We start from the raw sequence: 18,161 nt of genomic DNA on the forward strand, positions 1-18,161 counted from the left end.
GATAATATTCCACTAGGGAAATAAATGTAATATTCTGTGAGGATAACTAGAATCCACTTCAATACTCATAGCTAATCAAACTATTAACAACTAATAAATATAAAGTGCTCAGACCCAAAACCATATTATGTCTGTGATAACTACAAACTATGGCTGTAGTGGGACCATCATTGCACTTTATTGTCCCAAACCACTCATATTAAATATACTAAAAGATAGAATATTCACTTTTATCTGTAATGTAGAGTGGTTGATCGATGTTCTAACCAAACAACCATAGAAAATATAAAGTGCCAATAAAAAGTGCAGATAAAGATCCTTAGCCAAATGACCTCCCGACTCGAGTTTCAGTAACCCTTCCTCAGGAGGGGACACTGTGAAAAAATGAATAAAAATAAAACACAAGTGTAAAGCCAAAATCACTAATAAAAAGCAGCTAACATTTCCCTCCTTTTTGTTCTTCCCTTTTATGTTTTTTCCTCTCATCTATCCAAACATTGTAACTTTTTCCCCTCTCACCCTCACAATTCCTGTTAGTCTTAACCCATAAACATTATTTTAAATGTACGTGTTTTGTATGTTAAGTTTTATCTCATGACAAAAGTTATTTTATATGTTAATACTAACATTTTTCACTTGTATTTTTTACTTGTATATGTTTTTATGTTGTACATCGCCTAGCAATTTAAATAGGCGATTCATCAAGAACAAATAAACTTGAACTTGAACTTAAAACAAAGTTATCACTACATACTACATAAAATTGTAAATTCTATTATAAATTCCATATTCAATACTCTTAAATACTCATAAACCTACCCTTACTTGGCTGTGATCAACCTGGACAGCATAAAGATCAAGACTGAAACAGCGACAGCTGTTACAACACAGCTATTTATGTTACACAGGAAGCTCCACCCTAATGATGACATCAGAGGAAGAACTAAGAAAGAAGGCAAAACCTAGCTAAGGGAATAATAAACGTAGTTATTGATTCATAATTGAAACCAGTCAATCTCCATATTGAGACCAACTAGAGATAATGTCTGCCAATTGAAAATAAATTTGTGCTCTTTAATTAATAAGAACTTGGAAATATCCCCAGAGAAATTCTTAGCGTGGTAGAGCATGGTATATCTAAATGAACCAATTGCTGCCAATGACTAACTAAAAGAGCTGATATGTCCTACCTTTCCTTATTTTGCTCAAATGTTCAGTAACCCGAACTTTGATTTTTCTAATAGTGTGTCCTATATAGTATTTGTTACAGGGACATATTACACAATAGACACAATGATTTAATATACAAATGTTATTGGTGATTAAAATTAATGCTGTTAACGCTAAATGCTGCAGCCTGAAATTAGGCATCTACTGTACCCAACATTTTGAACCTGGATGCAGCATAGGCAGGAGTGACTGGGTATCCCTTCTGCCCATCCTATCTTAGAGAACCGGGGGCATCCTTAAGGTAGAATCAGAGGAAAGCAGTTTCTTTCAGGAGGGGTTGCTATGGGGGAGTTCTTTCAGGGGGGGGGAGGGGATGCTCATGGGGAGAGGGTAAACTCTGGTGGAAGGGCTTTGACAGAAAAATCTGCAAAACTAACCTCCTTCCCCGATATTCAGCCTGTTTATCAAGTTAACTATACAGATAGTGCCACAGAGATCAGAGGAAATATTCAGTGACACTATTCAGGCAGTGATTAAAAAAGTGATTATGATCAAATTTTAATCAGGCAATTAATTTTGATTTAAATTTTTGATTGAACAACGGCTGTACTCAGAATATTGGTGCCTTCCTGCTAGATATCAAGTTCTTATTTGCATACTTTAGTTTTTAGATTACCTCTAATAGATGAATAGAGGGAGGGAAGCAAGGCAAAGCAGATGGGCAGGAAGTAAGGGCACAGGAGGGGGCTGGAGCAGGGGCTGTAGGTAAGGGAGAGAGGTGTTTGACCTATGGAGGAGAGGGTTGGAACTGAAGGGAAGGGAGAGAGCTACAGGATATGCAGGAAGGGGGAGAGGTGCTGCACTTGTTGAAGGGAGGCTGCTGGAAGGAAGGGGGAGAGGTGCTGCACCTGTGGAAGGGTGGCTGCTAGAGGGAAGAAGGAGATGTGCTGCACCTGTGGAAGAGGGGGGTGGGCTGCTGGAGGGAAGGTAGAAAGGTGCTGGACCTATTGGGAGAAGGGCTGAAGTGAAGCGAAGGGAAAAAAGATGCCATACTAAGCGGATGAAGGATGAGGGAATGAAATACTGAACAGAGCAGAGAGAGGGAGAGACACAGGGAGATATCAGAAACAAAGGGAAAATAATGGGTATGGAGAAGAGAATACAGATGCTGCATGGAAAAGATGCTGCATGGAAATGGTACATGGACAGAGAGGGGCAATTCCAGACATGGAAGGGGGTATATGGACACAGAGGGAAAGTGCTAGATGTGGGAGAGAATAGAAACACAGAAGGGAGATTAGTAATACAGGACATAGAGTGGTGATGATAAATACATAGCGATGGACATAGGAGATGCTGGATGGGGACGTATAGGAGTACACAGAGCTGGAAGATGGATGGTGAGCACAAAGAAGAAGACATGTCAAATGAGCAGAAGATCCTGGCAAGTGAGTTAAGAAATTACAGAGGGAAACAGAAACCAGAGCTTGGGACCAACATGACTTGTTGTCTGGTCATTTTGTTTTTCAAAAGGTAGAAAAATAATTTTATTTTCTATTTTGTGATTTGAATATATGAGAACTGAAATGATTATCCTGCTAATGCTGGTATTAGACATGGGTAGGGGCCCCCAAAGCCCACTACTAGCCTGTGCTAGCTTCAGCTTCCAGCAGACTTAGGGCTTTCTGTAGCCAAGGGGCTGTTGCCCTAATTGCACTCCTTGGCCTAACACCATCCCTGGCATGTGTGATCTTTATATTTTGAACAGTATAGGAAGAAATGGATCTTTCTATTTCTTTGGTGTTGTACTTCAGGGAGGGTATGGCTTCTTGGGATTTTGGTTTAATTTATGTTTATCATTTTTGGTCAGCTATTATGTATGGAGGAGAGGGCTGGAACTGAAGGGGAGAGAGCTACAGGACCTGCAGGAAGGGGGAGAAGTGCTGCACTTGTGGAAGGGGGGCTGCTGGAGGGAAGGGGGAGAGGTGCTGGAGTGAAGAGAAGGGAAAAAAGAAGAGGGAATGAATTTTCTATGTAGCATTCAGTTTTCCTAATAGTGGAGGAGAGATGGGTTTTGCTGATCCTTTTTCTATACTGTATTTTTGATTTATAAAATGACAGTTGTACAGAATATTGCTTCTTTTTGTACTTTAATAAAATGATTTCAATATGAAATCATAACTATTCAAGGCTTGTGCAGATGGGATAAGACAGAGTTTGCGGGGACAGGGGTGAGGACGGAGACAGTTCATGGAGATGGGGGACAGAGTTTGCGGGGTTGGTATGGGGACAGAGTTTGTGGACTCTTCTGACATCCTGTCTCTTGGAATGTTAAACTCAAACTGAGCCATAACTGTGCATGAGTAACCTTGAGACATGTTACAGCATGTACAGACTTGTTTCAACACACTTGCTATTTTCTTTCATACTCAGGTAGATAAATTATTGAACGCCCCTTGTATTGCTGTGTGGGCCAAGGACACCTAAAAGTAGATTTGATTACACCCTAGTTGGCAGCAGGGCTTGAGGATTTATTCATGCAAGTTCAGCACCTCTAAGCTTTGCACAGTAACTTGGCTAAAACTGGTGTCAGGTTTGTGATTGTATCCAGAACCAGTATCTGTCCACAAAATTCTTCCTGTCAGAAAGACTGAGGTTTTACATAAACTGTTCACCCAAAATAGCCTCCGTTTATAATCGAGAAGACCCAGATTTTGGAAAGTTGCAGATTGCAGTTAATGAGAATCATATTAAGTTGACCTCCCAGTGCTTTTGTTCTCTCCTGTTGTCATATGGAATTACTACAAATAGAGCTCTCCATATTATAACAGGTCACAGCAGTAGAACCTGTTCTACTACATGTAAGAAGATAGGGAGTTTACTCCAAGTAATTAACAATATATTTTATAATTTTTATCCTCTTTCCAGTTAATGTTTAATCCAATTTACAACATTAATCCCTTCCAAAAATAATTTACAATTTTGTTGGGTACCCAGAAGAAAAAGACCAGAGGATACCATCCCATCTTAGTCCCAAGGGCTTTAAAACATAGAAACATAGAAAGATGACGGCAGATAAGGGCTACAGCCCATCAAGTCTGCCCATACCATTGACCCACCCTTTTAAGTCTACTGGCCCCCTTAACTCTATTGACCTGCTCTATTAAGTCTATGTCCTAGCGACCCTATTCATTGGTATGACCCTCGCAGTGATCCCACATAGGTATCCCATTTATTCTTGAAGTCTGGGATAGAATCTTTGAACAGATTTTAAAATGATTTCTGTAAGCAATCAATGCCTTCTCCCTTCATTGGGGAACAGGTCTTCTGGATGCAAATCTTTCTTATTTTCTGGTTGCAAAAACTTTAACACTTAGAAAATATCAGGGAATTATGTTTCTCATAGCTCTTTCCTAGCAGTCATCTTTAGTTTACTCTCTGTCAGGTATACATTAGAAATTCAATCAGGATGGACAGTTCACCAGCATGGAATGAATCACACAGAATCAGGGCATATGTCATCACAAATATACAGTCCTTAAAAGCACAACCCAAATATTATGAAGAAATTGATTTTGTTCTGTGCATTCATTGATGCAGTGTCTTCAGTTCTCCTCATTTCTTCAATAGAAAGGCATTCATCAGGAAATCCTAACAATTGAAATGGAGGTAGGTTGTCATTTGGTGAAAGGACAAGACTTCATATCCCTTTTCTTTTCTTACATAAAAACTGCTTGAGTTCCTTTTAAATCTTTAACCAAGCCTGTGAGTGTTTGCCTCTGTGCAAATAGAATTTATCACGTGTATTTAAAAGGAAGTTTAATCTGTACAATATTTATTTTGATTTATACAGTGCTTTCTTCAGATGAAGACTCCCATTAAGCCACTTGCAGTGCCATGGAATCTTTCTGATTCTTTCTGATTAAAGCTTACTTTGAGCCTTTTATTTTTCTAAAAAAAATTCTAGCCTGCAGTGTCTAAAACTATAAGCTGATTACAACTACCATACAAAAATCAAACTTAAAAAATAAAACCACATAAAAAAAAATCAGAACATTTAAAATAAATACAACAAATATAAAACAAAAATATTAAATATAATACAATTGAGAAAAAAAATCACACTTTCTCTGTATTTCTTTGCAAGATAGACCATGCCAGATTTAAATTGCCTGAAGTTGCTTTTGGAATTCATGAGGGCTTAAGGACAGTGACTTGTAAAAGTCTTCACATTCTGTTTTATTTTCATTTTTTTGTCTGAAAAATACAGTTCAAAATATGTTAAAGTATGAGTTTGACTTACTGATCTACAAAACACACTCCACCCTGCAAACAACAATTAGAAATCAAAAAGTCTTAAGTTACATAAGTCTTCATGCTGTTTGTTATTGCAAGCCTAAATTAGGTCAGTTTCCAAAGATTATATAAGTTAAATAGATTCCACCGGTATCCAGTCATAGTAGCTAATGTGAATACACTTGGATGCAGAATCAAGTTGTGTCTGTTGTATGGAGTGAATTTGAATCAAAGTCTAAATGCCAGGGATATACAGGCAACTTATAGTGCTTTATAAGTTATGCATGTGAATCCCATCGAGACTCTACCTATGTGTATGTCTATTTGTAAAATATAAGAACATAAAAGTTGCCATACAGGGACATTAAATCCATTATCCTGTTTCCAACAGTGGCCAACCCAGATCACAAGTACCTGGCAAAATCCCAAGGAGTAAAACATATTTTATTTTGCTTATCCTAGGAATAAGTGGTAGATTTGCCTGAGCCATCTCAATAACGGCTTATGGACTTTTGTTTTAGGAAATTATTCAAACCTGGAGTAGACGAGTGGCCTAGTGGTTAGAGCAATTGCCTCAGCACCCTGAGGTTGGGTTCAATTCCTACTGCAGCTCCCTGTAACTCTGGGCAAGTCACTTAACACTTCATTGCCCCATGTAAACTACTTTGATTGTTAAACTACATAGAAAAAGTGGTTTATCAAATTCCATCCCCCTTTACCATTTTTAAAACCCTGCTAAGTTAATTGCTTTCACCACATTCTCTGACAACAAATTCCAGAGTGAATAAATATTTTCTCTGGTTTGTTTTAAATCTACTACTTAGCAGCTTTATCGCATACTCCATTCAGTATTTTATAGACCTCTAAAGTATTTCCCCTGAGCTGTCTTTTCTCCAGGCTGAAGAGCCCTAGCTTCTTGTCCCATCCCTTTTATCATTTTTGTCACCCTTCTCTATACCGTTTCTAATTCCACTATATCTTTTTTAAGATGCGGCAACCAGAATTGCACACAATATTCGAGGTGCATTTGCACCATAGAGCACTATAAAGACATTATAACATTTTCATCTTTGTTTTCCATTCCTTTTCTGATAATTCCTAACATTCTATTTGCTTTCTTAGCTGCTCCTGCTGCACACTGAACTAAGGGTTTCAATGTATCCTCAACGATGACATCTAGATCCTGCATCTCATAACTATAGTCTGGGTTCCTCTTTCTCACATGCAATATTTTGCATTTGCGCTATGTAAAATCTAATATAATAAAACCCTAAGCCGCGCATGCGCACTCCCACCTGCGTGCTCCCATTTTCTGTGAGCTGTAGTGCACCGCAGGTAGGAGTGCGCATGCGCGCAAATCTCTCTCTCTTTCTCTCTTTTCCCCGAGGCGAATGTCGGCCGCAGCTCCTGTCGGTGACTGCAGGCCGTGGCAGCTGTAGGCCGCGGTGGCTGTCGGCGACTGCAGGCTGTGGCGGCTGCCGGCAACTGCAGGCTGCGGCGGCCCAGCACGGAGCCACCAGCAGTGGGTGATGGTACTAAGTGTAGGAGGGGCAGGAGAAGCTAGACTGAGGGAAAAACGATGATGCACAGGGAAATGGAGGGAGAGGGAATGCTGCAGCTGCATAGGGAAGTAGGGAAGGAGATAGGAAGAAAGGGACAGGGATAGGGAAAGAGACAGAAAGAAAGACAATGGGAGGAAGAGAGACAGAAAGAAAACGACAGGGGTAGGGAGAGAAATAGAAAGAAAGAAACACATGTATTCTAGCACCAGCGGGAGGAAGGGAGACAGAAACAAAAGAAGAAAGACACAGGGACAGGGAGAGACACAGAAAGACAGACAGACATATATTCTAGCACCCGTTAATGTAACGGGCTAAAATACTAGTATGTGTATATTTACAGAATAGTGTTTAGGTGTGTGTTTGCCATTTTAATGCACGTTTGCACACATATATTACATTCTAAACTTTTGCACATAATTGACTTCTAAATGTTGGTGCCTATATTATAAAGTTACTTTCTTAGTATGTGCTACCTTAGCTATAAGGTACAGACTCCATATATTCCATATCTCCTTCATGTTACGTGATTAATGCAGAAATAGTTACTATATGTTAACTGTTAACATTGCCAGATGATGTGAAGTAGTTAACTCCATTTCAGAAGGTGTAGCTAATTGCATTGTGTTCTCTACTATGCATTTAATGCATATTAAAAGATTTTTCTCTGCATTAGCAGAATGGGAAACAAGGGAATGTCTCAACAATTAATGCAGAAGTTTTGCTGTTACAGGTGGTAACTGTGAAAACTTGTCACACATTAGTAAATAATCCTTTTAGGGGAGGAAGTTATCATTGTGGGCTACTGCTAAGATGAGTTTTTTTACTGTTAAATTTGGTTATTGGTAACCAGGCCACATTGCATAAAAATTGGACCTGTCCCAAAATAGCACAAGTTAGGCCCTCTTCTATCAAACTGCAATAGCACTTTTAAGCGCGGGGAGCCGCACTGAATTGCCCATGCTGCTCCCGATGCTCATTGAGTTCCTATGAGCATTGGGAGCAGTGCGGCTCCCTGCGCTAAAAACTGCTATTGCAGTTTGATAGAAGAGGGCCTTAGTGTTAAAATAACATGTCTTAATGGTAACCCACATTAATAACGTGCCCCTTAATAATAATAATAATAATAATAGCTTTATTTATATCCCGTCATACATTTTCAGTTAAAGATGGTATACATTAATGGAAGTGTACAGTGTAATTACAATACAGTGTGATTAATGTTTAAATGCTATGTAATAACAAACAGAAGTTGGAAAAAACTGTCATCTCTTCACTTTGACGTTTTATGTAGTCACTGACAGAATGTCTGCTGGCGATGAAAGAGTGGAGCTCTGAGTTAGGTGGTGAAAATGACAGCAAAGATAACAGCTGGGAGGTTGAAATGAAAAGTGAAACTGAAAATGGAGAGCATCTAGGTACAGTATAATTGCTTTCCCCTCCTCTCTTGACCAAGAGGAAATCTTACACATTTGGGAAGAAACACAATTTTATTGAACCTTATTGTTTAAATTACTTGAATATCGATGCTTACACGCTTGACATTTGGCTTTGCAGTCAGCAGTGTGATAGTCAACATTGCCATATACTGTCTGTCAAATATTTTGCCTGTTGTAAGTTACATGGTACATAAATGTGACAACTTTATGGCAGGGTTTTCTGTTGCCAATGAGGACAGTGATTCCATATAAGGTCTTTGTGATTTAGTGGTTCAGAAGATACCAAACCTGCTACTGAAATGTCTGATCAATTGAAGAGGTAAATTTCAAAATGTGTTAGTACATTTTATCCAAAAATGAGTTCATACCTGAAGCAGACTACCTTTATGGTTAGTCATAGGATGTGTGAAATTTGTATGGAAAGGCATTTATTGGTAAGGTGTATGATATTCAGTGAAAAAGTTTTTCTTATGTTTGATAAAATTATTATTATTATTATTTTTTTTAAACCTTGCATTTAACCAGAAAACAGCTTTTTGTACTTAGGTTTTGGAACTAAGCTCTTCAATTGTAAAAAGTATCATTAAAAAGCCCTTCCAAGAAAGACTTAAGTACCAGGCAGAGACCCTGTTGGGTTAATGTGAATTAGTTTGCTGATTCTGTTCAATATATTTGTGAGTGACATTGCCAAAAAGTTAGAAAGTAAGGTTTACATTTTTGGAGATGATACTAAGATTTGTAACAAAGTGGACTCTGTTGAGGGAGTGGAAAACATGAAAAAGGATCTGCAAAAGTTAGAAGCATGGTCTGTTTTGCAATTAAAATTCAAAGAAGTGCAGAGTAATGCAATTGAGGAGTAGAAATCTGAGGGAGCTGTTTGTACTGAGGGGCAAGGGGGACATTGGGGTGATAGTATCTGAGGATCTGAAGGCATCAAAACAGTATAACAAGATAATGGCTGTAGCCGGAAGGATGCAAGGCTGTTTAGAGAGGTATAACTAGCAGAAGAAAGGAGGTGTTGATATCCCTGTAAAAGTTGTTGGTAGGCCTCGCTGGGAGTAATGTGTTAAGTTCTGGAGGCCATAGCTGGTTAATGATGTAAAAAGACTTAAAGTAGTCCAGAGGAAGGTGACGAAAATGGTAAGGAGCTTGTTCCAAAAGATGTATGAGAAGAGACTCCACTGCAGGAGACTGTTCCACTCTATGTTTACCTTCATGGGCGTAAAAGCTTGGAACGACCTACCAGAAATGATCAGAAAAGATACTGATCACACATCATTTCGGAAGAAGCTGAAAACCCACTTATTCGACCGCTGAATCCAACACATTTCTCCTTGAATTGAACCTAACCTCAACATATTCTGGATGCATCAAACTCTCTTACCTACAAAACTTTTCCCGCTCCCCTCCTTTCCATCCCTTCAAACAAGGCTTCCTCTCCAAGTTTCCCCCTGCCCCTTTAACCCTCTCTGTAAGTCGCCTAGAGCCTGAATAGGTATGAGCACACACAAATGGAAGATTAGTTTAGACTAGAAGACCTGAATATACTGTATATTCTGGAGAAAAAAGGAGGGACAGGGGAGATATGATACAGATGTTTAAATACTTGAAAGGCATTAATATAGAAACAAACCTTTCAGAGAAGGGGAAATGGTAAAACTAAAGGACATGAATGGAGGTTGTAGGGTGATAAGACTTAAGAGTAATATCGGGAAATTCTTTTTCATGGAGAGGGTGGTTAATGCTTGAAAATCCCTCCCGAGGGAGCTGGTAGCGATGAAAATGGTGCCGGAATTCAAAAAGGTGTGGGATAAACACAGAGGAACTCTAATTAAAAAAATGAATCTCTAAAAAACAAAACCTAAATGGTTATGTATGTGTTTGATGTGTCAAGTGGTACTTAGATGGCAACTCCAGCTGTGAAGAACCATTTTCAGACTGAAGGCTAGATGAACTAAAGTGTCTGATCATCTTAATGATCGTCGCTAAATCGGTTTGACTGATTTAGCGACCGATCGTATTTGCTGACCTGACGCCCAAAATGGCTCAATGCATGGTTTTCCATGCGATCCTACATTTTCTGATTCAGAATCAGGTTGGTATTACCGACCCGGAAAAGCTTCGGTTTCCCTCAGAACCCCTTTGCTGCAGAGAGATGGAGTACTTCAAGTAGTCACAACTTTGTGTTCATCTTGCCCTGATGGCTCTAAGATGGTGGGTTGGTCGGTTAGGAAAACTCTTGACTTGACTGCAGCATGCCACTCCACAGTTTTAGTCTGGTGCTACAACAGTCTTTCTCAGTGCATTCCAAACCTCTCTCTGGTGTTCCAACAGTTTTCTTTGTTCCAAGCCCTATATGACCCCCCCAAAATGATTTTTGCCTTACTCTGACCTAGCTAAATCAATTTCTCACATCCGATAACCATACATTCACCCCATTTTACCAAAATCCTTAGGGCCATTTTCAAGATGAAATTCAGAGCTTTGAGACAAACATACAATTATTGCTGTCTTTATATAATAGGATAGGATAGGATGAAGAAACTGCAGTTTGGGAGCATGGGATCACTTTTGGAGGCTCAGAAAATATTTCAAGTATTTTTTGAACTCTGAGAGGATTCTACTCCATCCCGGTGATGTCACCCAATTTTGTTGCTAGAGAGATCCTGCTAGTCCATGGAGAAAATTTTATCCCAAAGAAGTGCCATTTGGGTAAAAACCATATAGTCTTGGCCCTTATTCTAGAACCCCTGCTCCTCAACGTAGGCAGCATGTTTATATTTTTGACCTGGAAAAAGAGGACTCATTACTATGTACCCACCCCACCCCTGGCCCAGCCCTCAGAAGATAGTTTTGCTGGGCTGGCTTACAAGGAATTTGGTAGTTCTGCCCCTCTTACCTCCTTGGCATTGCAATTCTATTTTCTTTGTGCTATTGGCTGCTCAGCAACGTGAGCCTGCTGCTGTTGGCTTGCCCCAGAAGCACCACATCTCTGCAGGTCCTGCCTCTGTGGGAACAGGAAGTCGCTGCAGAGAGGGGGAAGAGCTACCGTATCCTTTGTAAGCTGGCCCTGCGAAGCCTGGACAGACTCCGCAATTTAAAAAAATCTGGACACCAAGACAGTCCTTTAAAAAGAGGACGTATCTGGGGTTTTCTGGACATATGGTAAGCCTAAGCATGGTTAGTCTTTCTATAGCCTGCATTCTTATATAAATGTTTGATGAAATAACAGCCACATGGGCAACAATGCGGCAACAAAGGAAAACAATAAATAAATACAGTATAAAATGAAACTTTTTATTAGACTAGTTTAATTTCTTGACTAGCTGTTAGAAGCTGATACTTTCTTCCTCTGATCAGAAAAGAATGAGTGAAAAATAGTCTAATATTTAATCATGGTGGCAAGTGGCTGATGAAACTAAAATGAAACCTCATATTCAGTTCAGTGCCAGTATCTGGTTCCAGGCTAGTGGTGAATATCTAGGCTCTGTCTGCTTAACAGCAATATTCAGACCACTAACTGGATAAAATTAGGATACCTCTCCTTTCTCTCATTCTTATGTGGTTAGTAGTTTGACTATCACTGCTAACCTGACAACTTCCAGCTCTGTCCACAGACTGTTCCGGCACTGACCAGAGGACATATTTAGTGACACACACCTGCCAATCATTGCCAAAAGGTATATATTCAAAAATTAGAAAGTATAGGAGCTAGCATGCTCTTAAGGAAATGCATCCTATAAATGCACTGATCTCGCTGATTTATCTTTTTATTATTTTATTTTCTGTGTTCAGATGATGTCCAAAAGCGAACTGTAAAGAAACTGATTTATGCTGCTAAGGTATGTGACACTTAGGTTTGTATGGCATAAAGAAGAGTTGTAGTGAGCTCAGAAAAATGTGAGGTATATACTGCATTGGCAGAAGAAAGTCCCTATATGCTCATATATAGGGCTAGATTCACAAAGCAAACTGATCATGTACCGATCAGTTTGCAAGCCCTTTGCGACCTGATTTCCCTCCGACCCGATTCACTAACCTGTGTAGCGATCCCATCTCAATTCATGCATGCAAAAGAGGGAAATGGCATGCAAATTTTTGAAGGCAGCGATTCACTAAACAATTTGTACAACACCGATTGGGCTTGCCGATCAGAACAGAAGCGACTGCTGAACACCAGGAGACTTGCCGACTCTCCTGCCCTCTTCTGCCCTTTAAAACCACACACTCGCAATGCTTTTTAGCAGAATATATAAAAAATGAATTTTTCCTTTTTTATATATTCTGCAAAACTTTGTGAACCCGTGGTTTTAACCTGAAATCCGCCACCATCGCCGCCATCATCGGGCCCGATGCTGCTCACCCCCTCCCCACACACAAATGAATGAATATGGCAGGAGGGATGTCAACTCCCTCATGCCATTGCAAACCCGCCATCGGGCTGGCTGGGCTGGGCCCACTCCTCCCCGTACCTTAAACCGCCGTGTTTAAAATTATGGCAGGAGGCACTCTCTCCTGCCATATCTACTACTTCCCCCACCCCCAAAACAAATGGCAGGAGGGTGGCTGAGGCGCCCCAGGCCCCTCCGCCAATCAGGGCCTTATGCCCCACCCCGTGTATCACATGATGCACCGGGGCGGGGCCTAATGCCACACTCGTCGTCGTCATCGGAGGCCTGGAGCAGGAGGGACTGAGCACTCCTCCTGCTCCTAACTGTAAAGGTACAGGGAGGGGGATGGGTCCAGCTGGGAACCGGGAGGGGGCATCCCTTGGGAGGGAATCGGCAACCCTCCAGCCATTTGTTTTTCGGGGTGGGGGAAGTAGTAGAGATGGCAGGAGGGAGTGGGCTGGGCCGATGGCGGGTTTGCGATGGCAGGAGGGAATTGGCATCCCTCCTGCCATATTCATTGGTGGGGGAAGTGGTAGAGATGGCAGGAGGGAGTGGGAACACTCCTGCCATAATTTTAAAAGCGGTGTCAGCTTTTTTGGTTCTGGGAGGGAGGGGGAGGAAGGGGCACTTGGGAGAGGGGGGAAATTTTTTTTTTTTTAAATTGGGCTGATATTTTGCATGTGTAAAACACGTAAAATATCTGCCCGATTTAAAAAAAAAAAAAAAAAAAAAATTAAAAAGCCAGCAGAAGCCCTGACAGCAGTGACATGAGGCTGCTTCTCATGTCACTACTGTCGGGGCTCTAGCGATCTGTGCAGTCGGTTGGGGGCATGCCTCCAATCACCCCCATTTGCATGAAGATGGTTGGTGAATCGGTCGGCCTGCCTCCAGTCGCTCACGGATCGGACACGGATTGGAAGGTTAGTGAATCTAGCCCATAGTCCCTATATGTTCAGAAACGAACACCTATTTGTATTTTAGGAAGTATGTCCCAACATAATGAATATTGGACTGCTGCATAACCCCTTCAAGTTTCTCAGTATTTTGGAGGCAAAAAGGCAGTAAGTTCATTGCAAAGAAATCAAGCAAAACATGTATTTTCCATTTTCCCACAAATCAATCAGAATACACTTACTTTTTTCTGTCATTGCAGGGCAATTTAGTCAGCCAGTTATTTACATTGTCTAATCATGCATACTAGCAGAATAATATCATAACCATTTAATAAAGATTTATTTATTTATTTTTTTTTACCTGCTTGGCATCCTCCTTAGAGTTAACCTGGAGAGCTCAGCCAAGAGACCTGAGGCTTTTCTTTTGTCAGTTAGAGACTCAGCCTTTTAAGTGGAGTTGCTTTGAATTGAAATGTTATAAATATATTAATTTGTATCGGTAGGATAGGTAAGCAACTGGTCTTGACCAGTCGCTTTTTTGAGTCGCTAAAAGCGATCACTTTTTTTTGTGCACCAGGAAGCCATGTTATCCTTCTTAAGAATTCCAAGTGTAATTTATTTTTTCTTCAGCTTGTAGCATACCAGTATAATATTAAATGAAAGATTTTTAAGAAGTTAAACTGCTTGCTGAAGAAAAAGAAAAATATTTCACCAAAGACTGATTAGTTTTTTGGGTTTTTTTTAAATGCCTCATGAATATGGTACAGTAGCAAAACCTTTCATTCCTAGCATAGCACTGTTTATAGGTACGGCCCCTAATGTATTCATAGGTACAGCCCTAACATGTGCTTTGAAATGCTGGATTAGAATTTCCTCATGGTAGCTTTAAGGCTCATTCTTCATCCTTTGGAAGAGAGAGCGTGCTTTATTATTCTAGTCTAAAAGGACCAGTATGCAAGGGTAACTGTTTTCTCACCCAAAGACTGACTTGCCATAAGTATGGATTTTTCAGAGCATAACTTCGCTGTGTTTATGGTGTCATGAACTATGACAACTCTTCATATGTGGAATACCAAAGACTGAGAAGTAATACAAGAGAGCTAAGAAAGAAAATACAGCTGGCAGAAGTGATAACTTGCCAGAGATCTGCCTTTAACAGCTTGCAGTGTGAAAGGATTAAGTTTACCAAAAATACATTTGAACGCTGCTTCCATCAACGACAACAGCCCAATGTTATACTGTAATCAGCAGATACTGTTCAGTTCTACCCTTCCCAAACCAGCTACTTACCTTATAAGTCTCATTGTTATCTGCTCAGCCATACCATGTGTAACTTGTTGGCCCATATCCCCTTGTAATCCCCACTGTTGCCCCTCCTACCAAGATAAGTAGTTCACTGACAACGGTCAGTTTTTGCCTCTTTTATAAACCGCTTAGAACCGAAAGGCTTTTGCGATATATAAATAAAAATTTATGTTATGTTAGAGCATCAGTTGCTCTGTAATTTACATGGCATTTCAGTATTAATTATCTTATTTACATGGCCGAATCTGAGAATGAGCGATCATGCACAAAACCATACAGAAGCCGTTTTGTGCATTAGGTTGGTAAATCCGATCATTCTTAAACCAGTCAAAACTGGTTTAGTGACAATTGTTAGATGATCACTGACTTTAGCCTGTACAGATCAGCAGGTACATCCTTTATGCCTTGATTAAAGTGCCAAAGTTAAAGATTTTGTAGCATGTAGTAGTAATATCTGTTGTGTGAAAAGACCAATAAATACCAATTTTTGTAGTTCCAGATAATTAGGTGCTCTCTGAGGTTAAACACCTAGCTTTACAATTTCTAAACGTCTTAAGAATAGAAGCCCTATACAGTTAATGGAAAGCTTCATATGTGCTTTGTTAATTTTTATCTGCAACTATTCTTGTATATTTTATGTACTCCATATATTGCTATGGATATTGCTGATAATAAATATTGTAAATAAAATTTGTGAATAGGGTCTTCGGTCTTTAAAGTGAAACAAATTGTTTAATTTTTTTTGTTTTTAAATATGATTTCAATGTATTATAACTACTTATTTAATTTTTATGTAGCTAAGTGCATCTCTAAAAACACTGGAAACAGAAAGAGACCAAATCTATGCTAAGCTGTCTGATGAAATTAAAGCTAAGGAGGAGCTTGCAGGTAAGCCAAAATATTTGTTATAAGATTGCAAGTTGTAAAGTGCATACTTATACTGTGACAAAAAAGGTGTGTTTCCTGTTATGGAGTTGTGGTAGATGCTGAATTATTTTCAGAGGACTATATGAGGAGCTAGCTAAATAAAGGTGGAAAAAGTGATTGGGCCGGGTTGTGTATACCCGAGGGTACTGAAGAAACTTAGGGAAGTTCTGACAGTTCCACTGGTTGACCTTTTCAGTGCTTCTGTAGAGTTGGGAGTGGTACCGGAGGACCAGAAAAGGGCAGATGTGATCCCTCTCCACAAAAGTGGAAGTAAGGAAGAGGTAGAGAACTACAGACTGTTAAGCCTTAATTCTGTGATAAGTAAATTAATGGATATGCTTTTAAAGCAGAGAATAGTGAAGTTTCTGGAATCCAATGGCTTACGGAATCCTAGACAACTTGGATTTACTAGAGGCAGGTCTTGTCGCCAAATTTGATCAATTTCTTTGACTAGGTGACCAGAAAGATGGATAGAGGAAGAGCTCTAGATGTGGTGTATTTAGATTTTAGCAAAGCTTTTGACACTGTGCCACACAGGCGTCTAATAAATAAACTGTGTGCCCTTGGTATGGGCTTCAAAGTGACATACTGTGTTAGGAACTGGTTGAGTGGAAGGCGACAGAGGGTAGTGGTAAGTGCAGATCACTCTGAGGAAAGGGATGTTACCAGTGGTGTGCCACAAGGATCGGTGCTTAGGCCTGTTCTTCTTAACATTTTTGTAAGCGATATTGCTGAAGGGCTGTCTTCTTGCAGATGATACCAAAATCTGACGGTATGGAGAACATGAGGTAGGGCCTAACAAAGCCTAAAGAATGATCCGTAATTTGGCAGCTAAGATCTAATGCTAAGAAATGCAAGGTCATGCATTTGGGCTGCAGAAACCTGAGGGAATGGTACAGTTTAAGGGGTGAAGAAGGACCTGGATGTTATAGTATGGAATGATCTCAAGGTGACCAAACAGGTTGAAAATGTGACAGCATAAAGCTAGAATTATGCTCAGATGCATAGGGAGAGGAATGGTCAGTAGGAAAAAGGAGGTATTGATGCCTCTTTATAATACTCAGGTAAGGCCTCATTTAGAATATTGTGTACAATTCTGGAGACCGCACGCTCAAAAAGATATAAACAAGATGGAGTTAGTTGAGGAAAACTACTAAATAGTGGTTTTCATCATAAAGCGTATAGGGACAGACTTAAAGATCTTAATTTGTATACTTTGAAGGAAATGCAGAGAGGGGAGATAAATAGATGTTTAAATACCTATGTGGCATAAATGCGCATGAGGCAAGACTCTTTAATTTGAAAAACTCTGGCATGAGGGAACATATGGTGAAGGTGAAAGGGGATAGATTGAGACACAACCTCAAAAATTACATTTTCATGGAAAGGGTGGTGACTGCTAGGAACAGTTTCTGGTGGAGATGGTGGAGACAGAAAGTGTATCTACCGTATTTTTTGCTCCATAAGATGCACTCTTTTCCCCCAAAAAAGTGGGTGGAAATAAGGGTACGTCTTATGGAGTGAATACCACCCCCCCCCAACCGGTACCTACTGCGATTAAAACCAGGTACGGGTCAACATGAATAATGCATGGACCCATTCTACTCTTTTTCCTTTATCCCCCAAACCAAAAGAGTGGAATGGTTCCATGCATTATTCATGTTGGCCTTCAACAGTCATTACTCTGTGTTGGAGCAAGAATGAGTGATTAAATGTTAGTTTTCTTTGCCTTTGCATTAGCTTTGTAAAATGCTTATTGTTTTAATTGCAAGAATTGGAATATTTTTCAGGACTATACTATACCATTTCTCCGCCCATGTTTCTAACCGACACAAGGAACTCCAGAGCGACTTGTGTCGGTTAGAAACATGGGCGGAGAAATGGCAGATGAAGTTCAATGTGGAGAAATGCAAGGTAATGCATTTAGGCAATAAGAATAAGGAATACGAGTATACAATGTCAGGTGCAACTCTGGGGAAGAGTGAACAAGAAAAGGACCTGGGTGTACTGATAGATAGGACCCTGAAGCCGTCGGTACAATGCGCGGCAGCGGCAAAGAAGGCAAATAGAATGTTGGGCATGATAAAGAAAGGAATCTCGAGTAGATCGGAGAAAGTTATAATGCCGCTTTATAGGGCAATGGTCAGACCACACTTGGAATACTGCGTCCAACATTGGTCT

The 18,161-nt window shown here is 40.1% G+C and overlaps 1 protein-coding gene across 3 annotated transcripts in view; it reads left to right on the forward strand.

The window, feature by feature from the left end:
• Positions 1 to 18,161, forward strand: part of MIA2 (MIA SH3 domain ER export factor 2) — a 194,700-nt gene that overhangs the window by 108,967 nt on the left and 67,572 nt on the right. For all 3 annotated transcript variants that reach the window (XR_004540132.1, XM_033952217.1, XM_033952218.1), the window contains exons 15-17: positions 8,320 to 8,443; positions 12,260 to 12,306; positions 15,851 to 15,941. Coding sequence is in view for 2 of the 3 variants with exons in the window: in XM_033952217.1 (XP_033808108.1) it covers positions 8,320 to 8,443; positions 12,260 to 12,306; positions 15,851 to 15,941 (262 nt within the window). In the remaining variant the exon portion in view is untranslated. The remainder of the gene's footprint in view (positions 1 to 8,319; positions 8,444 to 12,259; positions 12,307 to 15,850; positions 15,942 to 18,161) is intronic.

Source organism: Geotrypetes seraphini, chromosome 7 (genome assembly GCF_902459505.1).
Source record: "Geotrypetes seraphini chromosome 7, aGeoSer1.1, whole genome shotgun sequence".
Taxonomy (NCBI): Eukaryota; Metazoa; Chordata; class Amphibia; order Gymnophiona; family Dermophiidae; genus Geotrypetes; species Geotrypetes seraphini.